The sequence below is a fragment of the Oryzias latipes genome, chromosome 3, assembly GCF_002234675.1.
Source record: "Oryzias latipes chromosome 3, ASM223467v1".
NCBI lineage: Eukaryota > Metazoa > Chordata > Actinopteri > Beloniformes > Adrianichthyidae > Oryzias > Oryzias latipes.
The window spans coordinates 3,867,820-3,884,818 of record NC_019861.2 but is presented as its reverse complement, the minus strand read 5'-3'; the positions used below and the strand labels follow the sequence as shown (position 1 = coordinate 3,884,818).

Sequence of the window (16,999 nt, the reverse complement as noted above, 5' to 3'; positions counted from 1 at the left end):
CGACACACAGCAGCTTCGAGCCGGCGCAGTGCAGCAGAGGCGGTAACTCCCAGGAGCTGTCCTCATTTGTTTTGGTCTGAAGCGGCAGCCATCTGCAGCTGAGAGGAGATGAACTGAACTCAGCTGCACAGGCTCCCCAGCATCTGCAGCCCATCCTATCTGTGCAGAACAAACAGAGTCAGGATCGCTCATTCACAAACAGGGCAGATGCGCACAGCCACACAGCTGCAGGCTCATCCATGCAGCTCCTCAAATCCAAGTCGTGTTTCCATGGAGACCAAGCTATCGGGAGATTAGAAGTTGTTCCAAAATAGTAGTGGGATGTGGACTTCAGATGTTTGAGCTTTTAAGAACAGTTTTCCCAGGTAAAATGAGGGATGTGACTGCTTTAACAACTGTTCCTCACAAACAAACCTCTGCTCCTTCCCACTGTCATGTTGGCACTTTCCTTCCAGCTTTAAGGAGCATTGCAGGAGCATGATCTTTGTTCTGCTTATCACACTGCTGTGATGATGCTAGTAAATTACGGAAACTCAAAACATCTTGGCCTTTATGACAGCTATGACAACTAGAAGGAGCAAATGCAGGGTTGACTGCTATATTGCTGAATGAAAATAAAACTTAAATGGTCATTATTGACAAAAAAAGAAATGATAGAAGTTGACCATAAATAAAGAAATTACCAGCACACCTGAATGAAGCAATAGTGAGTACTTACTGAAAGCACGTAAGTGCGGAAATTCCATGCAGGCCCTGAATGCACCTCATGTTGCAGCACATGCACCTAATTAATCTGCGCAATAAAGTCAGAATTAAATGTTTGAACCAAACTCTGGGATGGATGTTTGGGGTAGCCGAGAGGAAGGAACAGACGCTTAAAAGTCATAGTTGTGAGTTTAAGATCACAAACAATGTTTCACCTGCCAAAGTGGCTAGTAAAAAAACCCTGGCAAATTGTACCTGCATTCCTGCTAACCCTTGTGCTATACTGACCCCACCCTTGCATTGACGTGTTCTTCCTACCATGACAAAGGATGATAAAGGTGGAAAGATTTCATGTAATCCATGGACACCAGTGAAGATCACAAATCATTGAAGAAAAAAGGTTCAGAGCACTGTCCAGTGGGTCTAGATGACCCAACTCCCAATGTTAAAGTGCCTAGGATAGCACAAGGGTTAACAATCTAGCTGCTGCGTTCTGAACAAGCTGGAGACTTCTTAAGGAACTCTTAGGACACGCTGCTAAACAAAGATTTACAGTAATCCAGTCTAGACGTAACAAACGCATGGATGAATTTTTCAGCATCACTTTTAGAAAGTATATTTCTGATCTTAGCAATATTCTGCAGGTGAAAATTTGCAGTTTTACAAGCCTGATATATGTGAGCCTTAAATGATAAATCCTGGTCAAATAAAACCCCAAGGTTTCTAACTGTGGAATTAGGGGCTATACTTATGCCATCCAGGGAGACTATCTGATCAGACAGAGCATCTCTGAGGTTTTTAGGACCAAGTATAATGACCTCAGTTTTTTCGGGGTTCAAGAGGAGGTAATTAATTGTCATCCAGGTCTTGATGTCTCTGATGCAGGCGTTCAGTTTCTCTATATTGTCATTCTGGTCAGGTTTAATGGATAAATACAACTGCGTATCGTCGGCATAACAATGAAAATTAATGCTTTGTTTCCTGATTATGTTTCCTAAGGGCAGCATGTAAAGAATAAACAGGAGGGGTCCTAAAACTGAGCCCTGTGGGACTCCGTAGGTAACTCGAGTGCACTGAGAGGAATGTCCATTTACATTAACAAACTGGTACCTATCGGATAAATAGGATTTAAACCACTGGAGGGCAGATCCTCAGATCCCTATGTCCTGCTCTAGTCTATGGAGTAAAATACTGTGGTCAATGGTGTCAAAGGCTGCACTGAGGTCTAACAGGACCAGAATAGTAATACGGCTGCGTCATCAGCAAAAGAAAAAGTTTCTGCTTGGAGAAAAAGAACCAACAAAGTAAACGCACGAGTTTCTATCTCATTTCCATTTTCATTGTGACGCATATATATATATTAAAATATCCAACTTTGCCAACTTAAATAAATTATTTCTATTGGTAACAAGTAATTGAGTTAAATTTATTCAACCTAATTTCTTACGTCTATCAAACTCAATAATTGTTTATACAACTCAAATTTACATATTTATCTGTTGTGTTTTTCCATCTTAATTTATTGTACTTCTTGAACTCTCATATGTCTAAGTTTGAGCCTGCAGATTTACAGTACTTCCAATATAGATTTATGGTATAAAAATATTTACCATTTCTCTGACTTTATCATTACACCACTGAACAGTAGGGTTGCTATTTAACTCATCATCCTCTCACTCATGGTGCAGAAAGAATTAAAAATAACACGACAAATAACTGGGCAAAACACATTAAAACAGTTAAACAACTAAACACATTTGGTCAAAAACCCACACTTAAACCCAGATCCGTCCAGACAGGCAAAGGGAATGGTATCCCAGAATCCCTTGCGATGCCGATCTAACAGCAGCACCAAAGTTACACCTACTTAATTGAATTAATTTGAATGAAAGTAGAATAACTGTCTGATAATTACGTGTTATTTTAAAGCTGACTTAACTAAAAAGAATTGATTTATCTTAACTTAAGCAAATAATTAAGTTAGATCAAAGTAAAAAAGTTTACCTTTCCAACATCCATATGTGGTCTTATCACCCTCTCACTGTGGAAAAAGTATTATCTGAGCTTCTTCATTCACTAAATCATATTCAAATGGACACGCCATGCTGTTTCACCTCTCTGAAAACAAACTAACCTTCAACTAAACCTGCTCCAAACCAGGTTATGTTCAGAGCATGAGTTACTATGGCATACCCTGAAACATACCTCCATTTCTGGAACCGAAAGCTGAGGTTATCAACTTCCTTAGACTCAAACTTACCGTGGTAACTAGCATAACCTGCTTTCTGGAATACCCCCCTGTAGGGGAACAGAAGGGCAGGAAGAAACAGGCCTGAAGCGAGATGAGAGTTAGTGTTTCAAAATAAAACAGGAAGTGCGACAGGAGACAACACAGGTGACAGACATAGACCAAAAGTGCACAACTTAGGACACAAAACACAAATGACGAGACATGACAGGTATTCAGAGACTGCTCTGAACCGAAGCGGCGCCATTCTCTTTCCAACTTACGGGTTACTTTTTTAAGAGAACGTGTATGAGCGTTAAACCACGGTCTCGGTTTTGCCTAACAAGCTTAGGTTTCAGGGGGGCAACAACATGGAGTGTACTCCTGAGGGCTTGTAAGGCATCATTAACAAAGTGGTCATTTATACTAGGACTGATACTATGGGAGCTGGACTCAGAGTATTTTCTCAGAATATCACTAAGTACTGGCTGAACTGTGAGTTTAAACTCAGACATAGAACGGTCAGTTAAGGTTCTTCAAGGCTGTTTCTTATTCACTGGGGCAGAAGGATGTTCCAGTGTAAACTGGAAGGTAATCATAGAGTGATCAGAAATGATGGGGTTAAGAGGAAGGACACTCAGCTGGCTGATCTCTATACCATGGGTTAGAACAAGGACCAGGCTGTGCTTATGACAGTTTGATCAGAATCTAAGACAATAGTCGATAGGAAGTCAAAAATTAAGTTAAATATTCTGAATACAAAACGATAAATAATAAAGAATAAAGAATAAAACGGCTTTTCTTGACATGCACAACAGGAAATGAGGAAATGAGTCGGATTGTGATCAGTGCTCTATGATTGGAAGTGATTCTGTTTCATTAGGGTGTAACTGTTAACTTCATGATGTTATAATTTGGGTTACAAGAAGAGAGGAGGATGCACCTTTCTCTACAACGAAGCATTCAAACCTAAAATAGAAACCAGGCTAAGATTAGAAACAAAGTTGGATTCATCTGGCAGCTTCTAGTAGTTCTGATTCTCGTGATGTTTGAGGCTGGAACATGCCGACCTTCATCAAGAAGTGATTATTTATACGTGTCTGTGAACAGGACGGATGATCAAAACTGCTGTATGTTCTCATAAAAGACAAACTAAAATGTTGCTCATCCCACAGGGGAGTTGGCTTCACCCACAACAGCTTTGTGGGGTTTGAGTTATTTTAGCTTTTTTTAGGTCGCGTTAAAGGAGAAGCTGCAGCTTTCTTTGGCAGGTCACAGCACCTTCAGCGAGCTCTGCTGGCAGTCCCCCTGCTCCCAGTTCTGAGCCTCTCAGAAACCGTGATGAGTGGCGGATCTGCACCGACGGCAGATATTGGGGTCACTCTGCTTCCTGTCATGCTTCCTGTCATTGCTCTCATTTCAGGTTGACTCCTGTTTCTGGAGTCACAGAAGTCTTGGGATCTGTTTCATCTGCAGCAGTTTCTGTTCCTCTTGCGTCCAGCTGCACCTTTGAGAGGATTTTCCTGGTTTCCTGTTAAACAGGGGGGTTAAACAACCTGGGGGGTTGTGGCCTTTGCTCCAGCATGAAGACATCTTCAGCTGATTCCCACACTGCCTGCTGGGCATCAGTAAAGAGGGGCTCTTTAAAAGTTCATGCAGAGGGAACAGAAATAGTGCACTGGAGGCGGCTCACAGGTCACGGCCCGCACAGGCCGGACTCGCCGCCATGAGGCGCCGCTCACTAACCAGAGCGGCTTAGGAGGTAAACTCTGCAAAGATGTTGGTTTATTTACACGTTTTTCGTGTTTCACCATGACTTTAAAATGAGACGTATATAAATATTGAGGGCAGCTGTAGAGATCTGCACAGGACGAAGCAGATCAAGTCACCAGGTCTCCACACGGTTCAACACTTTGACCTCCTTTAGACGCCCTGAGTGCTGAAAACAGGAAAACCAAAAAGACAGAGAATCAAGGACAAAACAGCTTTCATGGATTACAGGAGTTGTTCTTTGAATATTTCTACTACAGATCAGTGATCTTCTTACATCTAAATGTTTTGAAATTCGTTTCCCCATGTTTGAATATTAGAAGTTGCAGGTGGTTAAAAAAGTGTTTGTCGTGACTTTGTCTGTCTGAGCCGCAGGATTTCGGTTGTTTTGTCTGCTGGGATTCGCTCCGTTCAGTGATCAGAGGTGGTCCAGGTCAGGGGATCCGATCTGCTTAGTTCGTTTCTGATCTCTTCAGTTGTAGAGGTCGCTGTCCTCCGGCCTCATTTGGGCCACAGTCTTCCTGCCGTCCCGGACTCGTTTGCAGTCCAGGAACCCGACTGGCTGACAGAACCAGTTAGAGCAGAGAGCTGTCATGAAGTCGTATTTTTCCACTAAACTCAGAACAAAACTCACAGCTTTGAAATAAAAATTCCCTAAAATGCAAACATTTACAAAATTAAAAAAACAACGCCTTAAGTTGGAAATGAAACCAACCTTGAGTTCTCTTGTCTCTGATTGGCTGGTTTGGCGGCACATTTGTAACCTTTGACCTCAGAGTAGTGGACGGTAAAAGTGAAGATCATTGGGAGAAAGTGAGACTGAAGAGAACACGTCTGAAAAACAGACGCATCGCAGATGCAAACTTGTATTTTAAAAGACAGAGATTTAAAAAACACAGATGGGATTTTTGCAAACACGCTTATTTCTTATTTGCAACTCAGAAAGTTTCCTTTCTTTTTCCTTAAACTTTGTTCATTTTAAAGGCAAAACGACAGCATTCCACACAGGGAAAAAATATCATAGGTGACTGAGAAAGTTTCCTTTTTGAAACGAGACATTTTGTTTCAAAACAGTGACCTTTCACATCATGGACGTCCAGCTGCATTCCGTCATTAAGAGGGTCCATATGCAATGCACCCCCCCCCCCCCCCCCCAACCCTAAACTCTGAGCTTTGGGATGACGAGGTGGAATAAAATACTAAACTGTGCAGGAGATGAGTGAAAGTGACATCCTCCACATAAGTTGACATTTGTTCCCCTGCCGGGTCTTTGAGGCAGTGATAAATGCCCCCCCCCCCCCCCCCCCCCCCGCCCAGTGACCTTCATTACAGAGAAGCGATGATCTTCACGAGCCCGTTCCTCTTGGGCTCTGGTTTCCTCTCCGCGTCGGCTCAGCAGGGCTCTGGGAGGCCGCTGTGGGTCTCTGGGTTGACCTCAGCTTCAATCAGAACCACAAGGTTACTGATGGTGGCTGAACGTTCCCCAGGTCAAACACTGGAGGCCAAACTCTGGTCCTCATGAATCATCGTCTGTGGTTGAAACACGACATTTTCATTGATCTCACGAATCTGGACTCTCAGATGTTCCCCCTGGCTGCAGCCAGGAGACCCGGTTCTGCTCCTCCACTGAGGTGGTCTCAGAGCTGAATGTGGGAGGGGGAGACGCCGCCGGGACCTCTGAGTGACCCACAAACAACCACGTTCATGAAGAACATGTGGATCCGCTGGTTCCTCTTCTGCAGGAGTTTCACTTTGTGTGTGCTGTCATGTGAACGTCAGCGTCTTGCTGAGTCATGCTCCGGCGTCCTCTGAGGTCTCTGTTCCACCTGATTCATCAGATTCCTCCCTGAGAACCGGCTGCTCTTGTTGTTTTCACTTCTGCTTTAAAATTCACAACAATGTGCCAAAGTTTGAGTGTCACGTCGTGGAGGTTCGGTTCTGTAAATGTGATAACAGGAAGGAACACTTTTCCGTCTGAAACTGGCAGCTGAAGGATGGCTGAAATGGTCTTGGGTCCAAAGGGTTTTGGAGTTTGGTTGGTTTTCCTCTGGGCTGCAGTGGTTCTGTCAATGATCAAAGACAGGTTCTTTCATTTGAGCCCGTTCAGAACTTAACTTTGAACCAAAGATCTGTCATCACCAGTGACTTTAACTCCAAAGTGTCGGATAAGTTGGTCTTATTTGAACATGGATAGATAATAATAATTCTTCCAATCTAAAAACGACCTGACCGCTCAATTGTCGGCTGTGGTTTAGAGTCTATCCAGAGCTACATCTTTTATTTGTCATTATTTTCAGTTTTTCTCTCTTTCATTAAGAGTGTTTTAAAAGGGAAAAAAAAGAAGAAAAAAAAGATAAATTCTTTTCATATGACAAAAGTTAACACAAAAAAATTCAGAGAGGAGGCTGCCACCTGCTGGCCGCTTCTAGTATAACAACAGCAACATGAGTCATTTTTGTGCCACGACAATAAGAGCAAAAAAATCCAGATTTCCTAAAATGCAAACAAAAGTATTTCCAAAGTATTTCAAAACTGACTTTCGTTGTCAGTGTAGAGGCACAGATGTGACTTCATAAAAAGCAGGTGAAGGCTCATTCATTGTGTACAGCTTTGAGTTAAGTCCTTTTAGTATCATATAGTCCACAAGATCTTTGGATACGTAACCAGCTTTGGTGCTAGTAATACCAGGGTTATGCTTTTCACCTGAGGGTTTTCTTTTATTTAATCCACTTGTGAGGCCATGTAAAGCACTTTGTCTGACTGTGACCGCTTCAGCCGAAATAAACCTTCCTCTGAACTTTTTAAAATAAAATAAAGGAGAAATAAAAATAAAAATAGTGAGAAGTCGAATGTTTTTAAGCTGAACTGTTGCAGGTCTAGTGACACAGAAACTCAGATGAAAATCCTGGTGTTTTATCCTGAGCTGCTTAAAAAGCTGCTTCAGATCCACTTTTGTGTTTCAGAAAGATTTGCAGAAGGGGCTGCAGTGTGTGGGGGTGTCTTGACTGTCCCACACAGACCTAATAATAATAATAATTAAAGTTTGGATTTATCTGCGCTTCTCCAGACAATCAAACTGATTACAATGTGTCCATCATTCATTCACTCTACTGATGTCCCCACAGCTGCCCTCCCTGGGGCAGATTGACGGGGGTATCTGACCATGAAGTGTCTTGCCCAAGGACACGACGGTTGACTGGGGTAGCGAGGATCGAACCCCCGACCCTTGGCTCACCTGCTGAAGCTCTGAAAGCTTCTTTTAGGAACAGTTTCACCTGTTTTGGCTTTAAGGCGGCTCTCGGTACATTTCCTTTCATGTCTGGGTCTCCTCTGATCCTCTCTGAGGGGGCGGGGCCACGATCTTTGAAAGGTTAAAGCAGTGAGGTTGGTGGGCAGTAAAAAGTTTTAAAAAAAGTGATAAACAGTCAAGAATCACGTGACGTCCCACAGATCGTAGTGATTACCTGTTTCTGACCGAGTACACCTGGATAAACATCAAAACCGGAAGCAGCAGCTGATGGGCTTCCTGTCTGAGCGGAGCAACAAAATACCCCCCACCCCCACCACCACCACCACCACACACACAGCTTAAAGCGAACAAACTAGATTGGAAAATTATGCGGTTCACTCGGTGGGGGGTGGGGGTTGTTTACCCCCACACCGTCGAAAAACAAGCTGTTTTTTTGACCGGGCAGCAGGGACCGTTAGTGACGTCACGCCGGCGCAGCTCACGTAGGCACGTGACGGTGACGGAATCGCAGTCAGCTGATAAAGCGGCAGATTGCGGAGTCACGCGCTTCAGCTCCAGTTTTGCGGGTGTACGCGGAGCAGCATCATGAGGGCCGCGGTGCTGTGCGTGATTGCTGCGTTGGCGCTGAGCGGGGAGGCGCTGATCCGGTGAGACACGCGAAGTTTAAGCTAGCTGCGTTAGCCTTCGATGTTAACCGCTGTTTTTTACCAAGCTCGGATCGGACCGAACCGGATCTTCCAGGGGTTCGGACCCGTGTCGTGTGACGGTTAGGGCCGGTTTCGGTGGACTAGTGCGCATGCGCCATGTTGTAAACAGAGGGTGACAACAGTGTCGTAAGCTCCAGCCTGTTGTTCCCTCATAGGTCCATCTGATCACCGATATTTCCGTCCAGAAAACGTTTCTTCAGAAAACTTAACGTCACGTCAAAGGTTCGTGTCGGTTTGTTCCGAAGCGACTCACCTTGTCCCACCTGAGAGGCCGACCCACCCACCCCCCTCAGGCTGAGGGCGGCTCTTTTCAGGTTTCAGCCTGGTTCTGGTCCCACAGGGTCCACAAACTTTGAGTATTTAGAAAGTCGTGATGAGGTTAGCTGTGGTCAGAATGGTGCATTTCTTCTAGGGGGTGAAGGTGAACGTCTGCAGACCTTTTCTACCATCAGAACCACTGCAGAGATAAAGATACTTTATTGATCCCAGCTTGGGAAATTGGGTTGTTGCAGCGTCAAACAAACACACAATGCGTGACAATCAGAAAAAACAAACAACAGATGTAGAAAAACAGACGTCAGATCAGTTTATCTATTGCAAAGGGATGATGGTTTATAGAGTCTGATGGAGTGAGGTAGGAATGATCTCCTGTAGCGGTTGGTGTGACAGTAGGAAAAGGCTGACCCTCAGGTACAGGAGGCTCCGGATTATCCACGATGGATACGAGCTTATTCAAAGCGTGTTCAAGAGAAGGAGGGATCAGAGAAGTCCTGGTCCCACTAGAGAGGAGCTGGATCGCTGCAGTCCGGTCTGCATCACCGGCATTCATGGAAACATGGAGGCGTTTTGTGTCTCCAGCCTGGTGGGGACACAAAACGTCAATGTGCTGTGAAGCTGCAAGTCCAGGATCCAGGCTGCAGGTTCTCATCCTGATTCTCTTCCCGCAGAATTCCACTGAAGAAGTTCCGTTCCATCAGGCGTGAGCTGACCGACTCTGGCAGGGAAGCCCACGAGCTCCTGGCCGACAAACACTCCCTCAAATACAACCTGGGCTTCCCGTCCAGCAACGGACCCACACCAGAGACCCTGAAGAACTACCTGGACGTAAGCGGGGGGGGGGGTCACCTCCTGCTCTGTGATCCTCATCAAGCATCAACATGCAGGAAGTCTGTCAGTCAAGCTGGCTGTGAATCACAAACCTTCAGATTGAATCAGTTTAACTTCTGCTAAGAAGGAGAAGCTCTGTGGTCAGAATGACTCCAAACCTGCAGCGCTTTCTTCTTCCGCGACAGGAAACGTGTGTGTGACAGTCACTTCCTGCCTCGTCACCATGACTCTGCAGTTGTTTGACCCGTGTCTTCATAGTTGACTCAGCAGTTGTGTGCAGTGACTGGAGATCAGCTGACTGCTCCCTCTTCCTCTCCAGGCTCAGTATTATGGTGAGATCGCTCTGGGCACGCCCCCCCAGCCCTTCACCGTGGTGTTTGACACCGGCTCCTCCAACCTGTGGGTGCCCTCCGTCCACTGCTCCCTGCTGGACATCGCCTGCCGTGAGTGCCCCCCTCCCTCTCCGTCTGACATGGCCGTCAGTGTCTCACCCCTACCCCCCCCCCCCCCCCCCCTGCCTTTCAGTGCTGCACCACAAGTACAACTCCGCCAAGTCCAGCACCTACGTGAAGAACGGCACGTCCTTCTCCATCCAGTACGGATCCGGCAGTTTGTCTGGTTACCTGAGCCAGGACACCTGCACGGTGAGTGTGGGCGGGGCCGTGACCCCTCCCACCACGCACAGCGTGGAAACGGCCAAGGCCGTATACTTGTATAGCACTTCTCTGCTTTCCTTGAAGGCCCGAAGCGATTCACAGTCCCCTTCACACATTCACACACACACATTCAGACACACATACACACCTTCACACACACTGATGGCAGCTCTGCTGCCAAACACCGGCGCCAACCTGTGGGGTTCCGTGCCTTGCCCAAGGACACTTTAACGCATGCGTGGGCAAGGCGGAACCGTACGGTGGTGGAGAGGTGCAACACACGCTTACATATAAGAGACTACAACAACAAATCTCAGTACACATGAACACAAACTGAACACAACAGCAAATCACGGCACAAATGACCAAAAACTGAATCACAACAACAAAAGCGGAGACACGGCTTTTACCAGAAAGGGAACGTCCTGAATCCCTGAAGTGACGCAATAGAAAAACAATCCTTTAGGATTTTTGTAAAGTTATCACTGTTTTCTTTTTGTGGACAGTATAAATACATGCATACAGTATAAATACAAAAGCATTTTTTAAAAGTTGTATTACTACAGTAAAAGTCACAACAATGTTTAGCAGGGTCAAGTTTTTGCCTCACTTCCAGTATTAAGGGTATTCCCCTCCGTTAGCAGCTGCTCGCTTTCCTTCATTTTTTGTCCGTCTTCTGCTGTTGTGTTTTGCACTTGGCTGCAGCTGCAGAGCAGACCGTCATGGAAACAAAGCATTAAAGCGTCTCCTTCATCCTGTCATGCTGCCTCATCATCATCACTGTATTGTGTCTGGAAAGAATTAGTGTTTTTTTCCTTTATTTTTGAAACAGCATTCAGACTCCTGAACTGTTAAAAAATACTGGAGAAGCTACATTAAGCAATACTGAAAAGAAACTGCACTTTATTTCCTCAATCATACTTTTAGAACATTATTGGTTAAGGCTCATTCATTCTATTTTTTATACTGAAAAATATTTAGTTGTGGTAATCAGACAATGTTGACTGTTCCCTTTCTGTATTTTAAGTTACCAAAATAAAAGCACTGTGAATTTGTTTGGGTAAAAACAAATTCTATATGAAATACAGTTGCAGTGCTTAACATTATTACCATTATTAAATGGAATTTTACCATTTTATTACAGTGGAGTCTTTTCAAAGTCATACTTAAAAATAAATAAATAGGAAAATGTGTTCCGATACAATATCAGGATAGGTATGGTATTACAGACTCTTGCTAATACACACCCCTAATCGTTATGCTTTTTAGTTAAAATTGGCAGAGATTTTAAGGATAGCCCCTTAGATGGGGCTATCCCAAACACACGCGTGTCACTGGTGACATCTCAGGTGTTACTTTAGTTCAGTCAGACTTAAGTTCATCTGGGGGGGCGGATGGCTAACCTCCGTCTGAGTGAGTGACGGTGACCATGCAGACGAACCTGACAGACCCCCCCTCTCCTCTGGCAGATCGGGGACATCTCTGTGGAGAACCAGGTGTTTGGGGAGGCGATCAAGCAGCCCGGGGTCGCCTTCATCGCTGCCAAGTTTGATGGGATCCTCGGTATGGCGTACCCCCGCATCTCTGTGGACGGGGTGGTTCCAGTGTTTGACAACATCATGCAGCAGAAGAAGGTGGACAGCAACGTCTTCTCCTTCTACCTGAACAGGTGAGTGAGTTCAGACTCTCCTGGTCGGATTTCCTTGGACCGTGTCGGTGTAGGGACTCTGGGAGACACCCCCCTGGCTGTTTCTGTCAGTTAGATTATGTGGGAGTGTCCTGACAGAGGAGCTTCAGGCACTGATCAAGCAGACTGAGCGTCTTGTGCAGAATGCGGCTTGTTGGTTTGCTCTGCTGTGATTGGCTGAGGTCTGAAAGGACTGGAAACGTACTGGAACACCTGAGTTAAGAGGAACATGAAGGTCGGGGACTGCAGCAGGGAGGAGTAAGTAAGAGGAATAGGTCATGGAAGCTGTTGTGGACCAGAAAGCACATGAGATTTGCTAGGAAGTGCCATTAATCATGTATATGATTAATAAAAATAATACTATATCAGTAAAATAGACGTAACACTGTTTCAAAAATTCTCTTAGCAAAATTTGATCAAGTATTAAAAGTAAAATTATGTGCAAAATTATGTTACATTAGGAAAAATCCTGAATTGATTTTTCAATTTTTGGAGCAAGTGAAGTTATATCATTAGAAATCAATCAATGTAACCATTTTCAATAATTGATTAAAAATTATTTATTGTGACAGAAGAGTGTCAGCAAGACTCAAAGGAAAGGTGTACAAGACAGTGGTGAGACCAGCTCTGCTCTATGGGTTAGAGACGGTAGCAGTGAGACAGAGACAAGAGGCTGAGATGGAGGTAGCGGAGATGAAGATGTTGAGGTTCTCCTTAGGAGTGACCAGGTTAGACAGGATAAGGAACGAGTACATCAGAGGGACGGCTCATGTTGCCTGTGTTAGCGACAAAGTCAGAGAAGCCAGACTGAGATGGTTTGGACATGTTCAGAGGAGGGATAGTGGATATATTGGTAGAAGGATGTTGGAGATGGAGCTGCCTGGCAGGAGGGCAAGAGGACGGCCAAAGAGGAGATATATGGATGTCTTAACAGAGGACATGAAGTTGGCTAATGTTAGGGTAGAAGATGTCCATGATAGAGTGAGGTGGAAAAGGATGATTCGCTGTGGCGACCCCTGATGGGAAAAGCCGAAAGAGAAAGAAAGATTAAAAATTATTTATTTATTTATTTTTATAATAAGGTAATGCTGTGAAGTGAAATAAAAAAGGGTCCATATTCTGTCGAATGACCAAGGTTGGTATTCCTTCCTCTGCTGATTAACAGCCGTTCTTCTGGTTTTAAACAGAGTTCATAGTTCTCTTCGCTGTAATTTCTGCAGACATTAGATAGAGGTCCGTATCCTTCTTCAGCTGATATCAGCGGCGCTGAAAGTTGAGGTCAAGATGTCTGCAGGTCAGAACTTTGCTGAAAATCATGGTCACTTCAGACTTTGGAGAAAAAGCGATGAATCCATTGATGAATCCATATTTCTAGAAGTTATTTGACTCTTTGATTTATTACTGCATGTTGGTTCAGACGTCTGTGATCAAACACTTCTCAAAGTCCTTCATGGTGTTCACAACCAGAACCTTGGACAGGTCCGGAGGACCGAGTGGTTTGACGAGCGGTAAGAGGTTAACGTTCCCTCCAAAGTCATGCTTTGGATCGCTTTCCGTGGCGTTTAGCATAAATACCACTTCCCTCTGCTGGTTGGTTGTCAGACTGCAGCTGCAGCAGCGCGAGGTCGAGGCGGGCTTCACGACCGTCAGAAATGAATGGACTTTGTGGAAGCAACCGTCCCGGTCTCTTCCACAAAGTCCATTCAAATCGGAAAATCCACATCTCACTGGCCGTTACCCCTTACATATCCAGAAGGGGGCTGAATCCAGGAGGAAGTTGTTTGCTTTTGGGGTAAACTTACCGTGTGGCTGCCCTTGGTAGTGGGACATCAAGGTACATGTAGGGGTTCTCAGGTGTCCATGTTGATCGGTTGGCCTCCTTCTGGAGATGGTCCTGCCTCTCTGAGCCCATTGGGTGGCACTTCTCCAGTCTGGAGACCACTCCCCCTGCCGGTGCTGGACATGCTGGTGAGGGGTATCAGTGGGTTCAGCTGCTCAGTCCTCCCACGCACTTGATGGAGACATGGTGGCTGATGACCGCTCTGCCTCTGAACCCGTATCTTGGTGACAATCTGGCTGCAGGGCTCAGGGCTGATGAAATAAAGCTGTGGTTTGTCGCTTCAGGAACCCGGACACGGAGCCCGGCGGGGAGCTGCTGCTGGGAGGAACAGACCCCAAATACTACAGCGGCGACTTCCACTACGTCAACATCAGCCGGCAGGCCTACTGGCAGATCCACATGGACGGGTGGGGGCTTCACATCAGTCAGCAGAAACACAGCAAACATGAACACACCAGAGATGCTGCACACGTTCTAGGGTTTCTTGTTTGTTTTTTTGACTGACAGCCCAATTACTGCATCTCAGCAACTTTTAAATTCACACTTATTCACAACGGTGGAAACCGGCACAGATGGCACTGTACTGCTGAGCAGACTGTACTGTACACTATTCAAAAGCCACCACGAACCCTTCCTAGGTACTAGAGTACAAACATGGTGATGCTGTGTGTCTGTGGGGCAGGATGGCGGTGGGCAGCCAGCTCAGTCTGTGTAAGGGGGGCTGCGAGGCCATTGTGGACACGGGGACGTCCCTGCTCACCGGCCCGTCGGCAGAGGTCAAAGCTCTGCAGAAGGCCATTGGAGCCATCCCACTCATCCAGGGAGAGGTAAGCGGATCTGTGACTCCATCCTTGTAGTGGCACCATCAGCAGTCCACATCCTGGATCTTTGGTCTGTAGACATTCTTTAAGACCAACTCTGATGAAAGTTGGTTATTTGGTGTTTCTGACATGTTGTCATAGCAGTTTTCTCACGGTGGAGGACATGCATGAAGAAAATTCAGCTTAAAATTGTTTTGCTGTGAACTGTATTTTACAGAGTATAAGTTGCACCGGAGTATACGGCACGAGTATGAAAAATACTCTGAAAAAAACGGTGTCCCTTTTATTTAAATTGTGAATCATGAGCAGACAAAAAAACGTCATTGAAAAAAGCTCGTAGCACTGATCAGCGGGCCACAAGCTCCCTGCTCTGCTCTATTCTGATGCATCCACTGCAAAATAGAACCCAAGATAATCTGGGTGGGACTTGAAAGAGCAGAGCAGAACGTGGGAACTTGAGTTGATAGTCTTTATGAGTATTTTTGGTCATGTTCATTAGATCTGGAGTTAACTTTGGGTTTGACTCTTTCAGTACATGATAAACTGTGACAAGATCCCGTCTCTGCCCGCCATCACCTTCAACATCGGTGGTCAAAGCTACACACTGACTGGTGACCAGTACGTCCTGAAGGTAAGTGTGCTTGGGCCTAGCAGGGGGTCACGTGTAACCAGGCACCTGCAGCGCCACCGACGTAAGCCTTAGTCGCATGCACCTGTATGGGGGAGGACCCGTACGGGTGCTGCAGGTGTTTGGGTGGTCCGGCTCCATGGAGGGTCATAGAAAGGAGCAGCCGCACCTTAAGAGGAGCGCAGGTGTGTCTTGAAGTTCTGTTGAGGCTCGTACGGCCACTTCAAGGGGCGCCATGAAAGTGCAACGTACAGTGGTGTGTTTAGTAAATGTATATTGAAGTATTTGTAAGGCTAATGGAAGACGTACGGGTGATGATGTTGTACAGTGTCCTACACCTTACTCTAGTGGTTGGTGAGTTCTGACCCCTTACTGACCACGTGCACATGCAGAAGGCGTGGGGCGTCCATGTAATATGTCAAGTGCCAGTAGGATGACCTCACAAACGACCCTCTGTTTATCTAATTTCCTTATTTATAACTTATTGTGTGAACAGCACTCAGGGGCTCTTTGCACAGCCTGCAGGATTTGATCAAAGTCTCCCCTACGTCACCCTTCTTTACCCTTTAAGTGTTCACTACGACCTCCCATCTGCTGATTTTGTTTTTTCAGTCTGGCCAGGCGATCGAGACCCACAAAGAACATATTTTAGTCCAACCTTCTGCATTCTGTCCCCGATCTGAACGCTCTAAAAATCCCCGTCGAGTAGAACAGAAGGCGGTCTTCCTTTCTACGTTCATCTTCTGTTAGAGCGATTATGCTGCCTTTTTTAAACAGTGCACCCTGTTTTATGTCCTGATTGGCTGGAGACCTCGTCAATCAATCTCCTCTGTGCCGTGTCTCCTGTACAGAACCCCACAGCTCTCCAGATCTACAGAAATCTGTGATCAAATCTTTGTTTTCCACCCGTAAGGCCATAGCTGCTGTGGGAGGGGTCACTACACCAAACCCAGCCGCTGCTTTCACTGTAGGCTCAGGCCTTCTTTCGCTCCTCCGTCACTCCTCTTCATCTGTTGTTTTTTTTTCTCCAGGAGAGTCAGGCGGGGAAAACCATCTGCCTGAGTGGCTTCATGGGGCTGGACATCCCGGCCCCCGCAGGCCCGCTCTGGATTCTGGGAGACGTGTTCATCGGACAGTACTACACCGTGTTCGACCGCGACAGCAACCGGGTGGGCTTCGCTAAATCCAAGTAAAGGTGTGCGGCGCTGGAATCTGCACGTGATTCTGCTGCTGTGGGGTGTAGAGCGTAGAGCTGAATGCACTGATCAGGCCGCTGACGAACACAGACAGGGGGGGGGTGACTCCAGGATCAAATGATCAGAGCTTCTCTTGTGAAAGTGATCTTTGTTTTAATTCTTTTTTGGAATCAGGGAGTTTTATTGTGATCTTTTGGGGGACTGCTCTTCATTTCTGACGCTGATGGATTTGAGTTTAATAAAAGTCTGAGGAGGTGACTCGACTCAACTCGGCTTCTTTCCTTTCCTCGTGTTCTCAGAATGACCTCCCGCCTGTCGTGATCTACACCGAAAGATTTGCTGTTAAATTTAGCTTTCAAACGTCATAAATTGCTTGAATGTGGCAAACGATTTCCTTAGTTTACT

The 16,999-nt window shown here is 45.8% G+C and overlaps 1 protein-coding gene and 1 long non-coding RNA gene across 3 annotated transcripts; one reads left to right on the top strand and one right to left on the bottom strand.

Moving 5' to 3' along the window:
* Positions 1-3,540: 3,540 nt before the first annotated feature.
* LOC111946847 lies at positions 3,541-8,293 on the bottom strand. 2 transcript variants are annotated; one of them, XR_002872631.1, is made up of 3 exons: positions 8,167-8,293; positions 7,938-8,063; positions 3,541-5,536 (listed from the first exon to the last, which is right to left on the bottom strand). It is a non-coding gene; the product is annotated as an uncharacterized LOC111946847 (long non-coding RNA). The 2 variants fall into 2 exon arrangements; XR_002872630.1 differs by lacking the exon at positions 3,541-5,536 and adding an exon at positions 6,031-6,765.
* A 120-nt stretch (positions 8,294-8,413) lies between these two features.
* On the top strand, positions 8,414-16,862 carry LOC111946846 (cathepsin D). Its single transcript, XM_023951766.1, has 9 exons — positions 8,414-8,599; positions 9,607-9,763; positions 10,086-10,209; positions 10,292-10,410; positions 11,892-12,091; positions 14,234-14,356; positions 14,632-14,776; positions 15,303-15,401; positions 16,430-16,862. The coding sequence occupies exons 1-9, from the start codon at positions 8,538-8,540 to the stop codon at positions 16,589-16,591; spliced, it is 1,191 nt and encodes a 396-aa protein (XP_023807534.1). The 5' UTR covers positions 8,414-8,537; the 3' UTR covers positions 16,592-16,862.
* Positions 16,863-16,999: the final 137 nt, after the last annotated feature.

What these genes read in the sequence shown, in the direction of transcription:
- LOC111946846 (XM_023951766.1), top strand. Translation starts at nt 8,538, where the DNA reads ATGAGGGCCGCGGTGCTGTGCGTGATTGCTGCGTTGGCGCTGAGCGGG. An exon ending in TGAGCCAGGACACCTGCACG is followed by an intron (nt 10,411 to 11,891) that starts GTGAGTGTGGGC and finishes CTCCTCTGGCAG; the next exon opens with ATCGGGGACATCTCTGTGGA. An exon ending in TGGCAGATCCACATGGACGG is followed by an intron (nt 14,357 to 14,631) that starts GTGGGGGCTTCA and finishes TCTGTGGGGCAG; the next exon opens with GATGGCGGTGGGCAGCCAGC.